The following is a 6,002-nucleotide window of genomic DNA, read 5'->3' as shown; positions in this document are numbered from 1 at the left end:
ATCGGATTAAATCATAAACAAGTACTTCTAAGTTTTATTATTTAAGTACAGCTATAATAAAAAGTCTGGATTAAAGTATTAGGGATTTTCTCAAAAATTCCAAAGGAAAGGCTCCGATGTTCTTTCATCTCCGACATATAAATACTCATAGGCCCATGGCTTCAGGCTCTTTTGTAAAGTAACACTGCCAGAGTGCAGTTCTGGACTAGCATACACATTGTATTAGGTCGTTTAAAAAGTTTCTTTCGTTTTATAAGGAAATAATGGATGCACAACATTTTCCGTTTTATATTATTTTATCGAATTACGTATGATCCATTTTGTTCTATCAAAATAAATATCACAACATTCGACAGATTAGGTTTCATGTTCCTATAAAGATGCATCGTTGTAAAAGACGGGTCTGTAAAAGAAAGACACTTTTCGAACAACCTAATACTTACACAGTTGAGGAAAATATTAAGTTGGTATGATCACTAGTTCCTACATGCTAAGTTGGTACGACTTCTAACGACGCTCCTTTGTCTTAGGTGTTGGCCACGTGTTAATTATCTTAGTGTATCCGGTGTGTTCATATGGCTGTACATGGTGGTGAACGTAAAAACTGAATCTGTGTGAATCAATAAATATCAAATTCCAAAACCTATTTAATAACATATACTTAAACTTACTTAAATATATTTCTAGTATACATTCATTCACGCATTGCCTCTTTCTATTCCGAGATAAAATCTCAACAGAATTTACACAAAATTTACAAATTGATTCGTACCGCGTCAAGAGACACGGTTATGTAGATGGAGACGACACCATTAGAACATTCGAATAATTAAGTAAAATTGACACCACGACAGAGCGTTGAAAGTGAATCTCGAATAGGTAATAAAGACTATTTTTACTTTTCACTTCTCTATTTCCCAGAATTCCTTCAAAATTTACACATTGATTCATAATACATCAAAAAATCTTATTATGCTCCATACCATAAATTAACGGGTTAAATCACTTGGGTATTTTCTTATAGCCATCTTAACATATATTCACCGTACAGATTATTAACTAAGATACTTGGCTGATTCTTAATCCCAGTTTGTATCCATTAACGAAATCTTCAATTATATTTACAACAAATTCAATTTCAGGATCCTCATCTCGAATATACCACTACACAGGACACTGACTACTGTTCGATGAACGAGTTTCTCAGATATTCGATAATCAATTTCAATGTTCGTTTCTTTCGTTAGATAACCCTTCTTTTAATCTATCTCAATATCTAATAATCCATAAAATAAAATAATGAACCTAAAAAGATGTAATTCGATTTCGATGACCAGTCTGAAAACCTATAATATTCCCGTGAAATATAATTCATAGGTCAAGATAATTTCCCATAAATCCAATCTGCCTCTTATCTCGACCGGCGTTATTAATCATTGGAGTAGGGCGAAAGAGAAATACAGAAGAGCAGATCGTACGCGGAGAGCTGCATCCTGATCGATAAATCGGCCGGGCTAAACAACTCGTCAAAACCATGACACATGACCTGCACGACATGACAGGCGTCATGGGCATCGCGTGTCGCGCACCGTCGCTCTAATACCATTCGGTTCCATGTATTATTCAATCAGCCAATAAGGAAAACACGCCATTCGTGCTACACTCGATCCTTCTGCGTTCGTGTTTGTTCGTGATACGCGTACCAGAGGAGGGTGCTGCTAAATGAACTTACGATCGTGGAAAATTGTCCTCGACAGGGTCTGTCGAAAGTTAATCACGCGGATTGAGCGGTCGAACGTTGACAGCTCGCCACAGACACAGCGGAGAAAGAAACGAACGAGTGAACGAGAGAATGTAAAGGCGTTGAGCGACTCTCGTTTCGTTGGGCGCTGCTTGTTTTTTCCTAGCGCCTTAACACTATCTCGTTGATACGTTTCTTGCGTTTAGTATTACGTACACTTTTATCCATAAATCGCTGTTGTAAAGTAGCGTATAATTAGAAAAATGACGATTTAACAGATTTCTGCTGTTATGACATCTCCTATTTTTGAAAAAACTTCAATATGTAGTGTGGATTATATACATTTTAAATGCTACGCACTTTTAATATAAAGTTGTTGAATATACATTACTATATAGTACAATAGTATACTTTCCTGTCGTATAAAGTATGAAAATAAAATAATTATTGCGAATTCTATAATTATTGACAATTCTAAAGCACATTTCAAAAACCTAAGAGTTTGAGCAGGAGTATTTCAGTTTGAACAAAGTCCCAAACGTTAAGTACAATAATGATCGATTGATTATGGCACGGAATGGTACGCATAAATCTAGAAAAAGTGATGTGTTTGTTTATTTAAAAATAAAGTTTACCCATGACATAATCACCACCAGCTGGTTACCTTTTCTATCTGTCTCATAATTAAATTCAACGCGTATCAATCTCTCCACGAGTCCATTTACACGTCGTTCTGGTTGTTTCTCCACAACCGTGGAACACAGTGAATAACAACGACGACGAAATAAAAGAATGAAAACTAAGAAGAAAAGAGAAAAGAAGGGACGATAACGTCGTCAGCTTGCGACAGTTAATCCTGCGGTCAGACTCAAACCGGCCATTACGACGTGCTGTCCATCGTTAAGAAGTCGCGTCGTGAATGGTCCCGCGGTAATAACGAGCTCCTTACATTCAGATTACACGTGCGCCGCGCCGTGGCCGGCTTACAACAGCTATAAAGCAATAAAAGTCGATTTGCCTGGTGAATACGGACCTGGTGATATATTGCACCTTAGCGCCCACGTAACTAAGGAGCTCACCGACCGCCACAGCTTCAACTCTGCTGCGATTCTCGAATTTTTTATATTTTAATCTCATTTTCCTCGTTTCAATCGAATAAACAGCTTGTAACGACTTAAAACGATTTTTAGCATAAAGGAAAAGTATCTCAGTGGATTTTTATGAATTTATAAGAAATTTGAAAGTACAAAATTGCACAAAATGCAAAAATGTATAATATATCGAAAGTATAGCACTTGCTGTAATACTTGCTAGATAAAACAATCTCCTGTCCAGGTTCTACATTTTTAAATATATTCTCAAGAATATAAATTCCCATAAAAATCCGTAGTCCAGTGATGAGTCAAGAATGGAATTTGCTCAGCTATCGCAGCTACGATCCGAGAGACCAGATAATCAAGAGGACGAATTATAAATTCATTATTATCGAATCATCGAGCAGACGTCCGAAATGTTCGCCGCAACTTGCTCAGATATTCCTCGACTCCTGATCCATGATTATCTCGCTCGTCAATCTCGCCGGTTTTCCGTCGACAAATTGATTCCCCGCTGATTACCCGATCCCCTGGGACGATCGCTTATTATGCCAGACTAAATACCTAATGGACGACGAATGGCAGAAGAGTTAAGAGGTGAGGAAGGCCGGAAACGATGCTATAGACTGAGTGCCACTTCATTAATACAGACTTGCCGTACTCTTGTTACGTCTTTTATAGATTAGGTGTTTGATATCGAATGTTTTAAAGTCAGCTTCGAAGTAGTTCTTTATGTTCTGCTTTTAATTTAGATTGCTAATTAATCCTGTATAAAATATTTCTTCTTGTAGATGAGGCAATGAATTGCTATTGATTACAGTTTTTTATTTTAGTGAAAGAATTAACAAGAAATGGTCGTAAATGATCCGCCACCTATTTCGATAAGACTTCGCAGGCTTGAAGAGCAGCCAAAAATATTAAACATCTCCATATCCTGTTTTAGCTACGGTAACTCAAGTCTGAGATGTTACAAAAGGTTACAGATTTAATGTATAAAACACCAAGTAATCTGAAAGATTAATTAAGAGCTAAAGAGAGAGTTAAAAAAAGAACACATACTTTTAGTGTAAATTATTATATAGTTTCCTTCATTTTGCAGTTTTTGTGGATTTTTTCACTCTTATATTTATCGTTCTTTTTTTTATTCGTAGAATATGTAGAGTAAGGAGAAATAAAGACGTATTACGATAGGACGAAATTAAAACATCGGTGCGGCCTTTAAGTGCTCGTTTCTTTGTCAACGCTTGTTCCCACAGATTGATCCTTCAGCACCTTGAATTCGTGATCCGTCGCTCCTGCGTGAATTGTCGGACTATATATGCTGTCATATTCCTCTTCCTGGTCCCTTGTCATTTTCTCAGGATCCCTCAGTTTGTGAAACTTGTTGAAGAGCATAGTAGGTTCCGTGCAGGAAGTCGTGCTGCACTCTATTATGGTGCTCGGGCACTTGTTTAAATCGCAGTTGAACCCCATTACTCTCCTTGCAGCAAAGTCCCTGTACACTTTTCTTATTTTCTTTGCAGACTCCGTAGTTCTTTTCTACAAGTATAACAGTCTGTGCATCACATCAAATCGATTCTAACATACGGGTATTATTAAAATTGTTTTATTCTCACTTTTACTTGGTTTGAAAATTGCTGGAACTTCCTCTTGCTTCTTTTTATCCTGTGCGCCAAATTATTCTTTTTTACCGACTTGCACACTGTCAATTCGAAACTGAAGCAACGCTTAGTTCAGCTTACAACTTTTCTAAATTCCTAACAATTAGTACTAGAACTACTATTAGGACTATTGAAGCCTAAATCTAAAATATAATTAAACTGTATTAAAGAAATCGGAAAGCAGAGGATACGAAAACGTATATTAGCAGAAGAAGAAAAGCAAGTTTTTCTTTATATGTTTTAGAAAAATTCATTTAAATCCTCAGGGATACACTGTCATTTTTATCGAGTTTTTACGAAAGCTACCAAAATACAAAACTTAATAGTAACGAAAGAAAAACAAACTTTTATTCATATAATTTACCAAAATATCATTCGTCATTGTAAATCTAGAAAACTTCTGTGAAAAATTATCCTTATACCTAACTATTTTGACTATAATTCTAATGTTAAAAACAAAACAGAAACAGAAATAGCGTCAATTACCTAGAGGTGTCCAAATCCTTTCTGTATCCCGTACAATGTTTCGAGCACCCTCGTCGAAAAAATGGCGGCCTAAATTTCGTCCTAAAATCTCTCACATTCTTACGACGTCGATCCGTATAACACCCTGCTGGTTCTACGTCCGACAATTGTTCTATGTTCTTGGGAGCACCGGAAGGCATCGATTGATAGTTATTTATTTCGTTCTCTGTAGCCGGTTCGTGTTCGTTGTTCTTCATCTTCAGTATCCCTTTTTTATTCCCTATTCCGATGTCGACCACAGATTCTTTATGCATATCTTTCCATTTTCTCCCTTTACCACAGTGTTAATCTCGTTTCTTTCACTTCAAGATTGATCTTGGACACTCCATGAAGTTTTGACGCGTTTCAATTTCAAGATTTCTCACGAATTTCAATATTGATATGCCTATAGAATTTTTTAATCTGGTGAGTTGTTATGATCTTTGATTTTTTCAATATCGTTGAATATTTTAATTTTTTTAGGGGTCTTCAACTTCAGCGGAATATGTGCTTTCACAGGAACTAATCGAAGTCGAATACGGAATTCGCAGTACCGCCCATTCGCGTAAGATCAGCATGGTTTTGGTGCCTACTTTCAAGTCTTCATCGTGTGAAGGAGCTGAGCACCTTGCTATTATGATGACTCTGTCATGATCCTTTAAACATTACAGTTAAACATTAATTCAATACTCAAAAAAAATAACCGGAAAGAGCTTTCGGTAATATGGTTTTATATTTATCATTAATTAATGCCGCCCCATTAGTTGAATCTGTCAAATTTCGTAAGAAATATCGATACTCTAACCTCGTCCTTCATTAACCTCGTTCGCATTTTCCTCCATATTTTTCGAATGTTTCGGAGGTTTTCGAAGAGCTTGCGGCACAAATTATCCAATGAGACGGGTAGTTAAAAACAGCAGCATGTTGCGATAAAGGAGAAATCGAAAAAACGACAGACTAAAATTTGTCCATCAAAGTAAAACGAGTGTTCGTCTGATTTAG

The 6,002-nt window shown here is 36.4% G+C and overlaps 1 protein-coding gene across 1 annotated transcript; it reads right to left on the bottom strand.

Annotated features, from left to right (window-relative positions):
• Nucleotides 1-3,951: 3,951 nt before the first annotated feature.
• On the bottom strand, nt 3,952-5,301 carry LOC105680724. Its single transcript, XM_024367399.2, has 3 exons — nt 4,983-5,301; nt 4,452-4,551; nt 3,952-4,374 (listed from the first exon to the last, which is right to left on the bottom strand). Exons 1-3 carry the CDS (start codon nt 5,273-5,275, stop codon nt 4,054-4,056), a joined length of 714 nt encoding a protein of 237 aa, XP_024223167.1. The 5' UTR covers nt 5,276-5,301; the 3' UTR covers nt 3,952-4,053.
• Between the last annotated feature and the right edge of the window lie 701 nt (nt 5,302-6,002).

Source organism: Bombus impatiens, unplaced genomic scaffold (assembly GCF_000188095.3).
Source record: "Bombus impatiens unplaced genomic scaffold, BIMP_2.2 scf_0319, whole genome shotgun sequence".
Classification (NCBI taxonomy): domain Eukaryota; kingdom Metazoa; phylum Arthropoda; class Insecta; order Hymenoptera; family Apidae; genus Bombus; species Bombus impatiens.
Note: the sequence above shows the minus strand (reverse complement) of the source record. Positions and strands in the feature narration are given on the sequence as shown.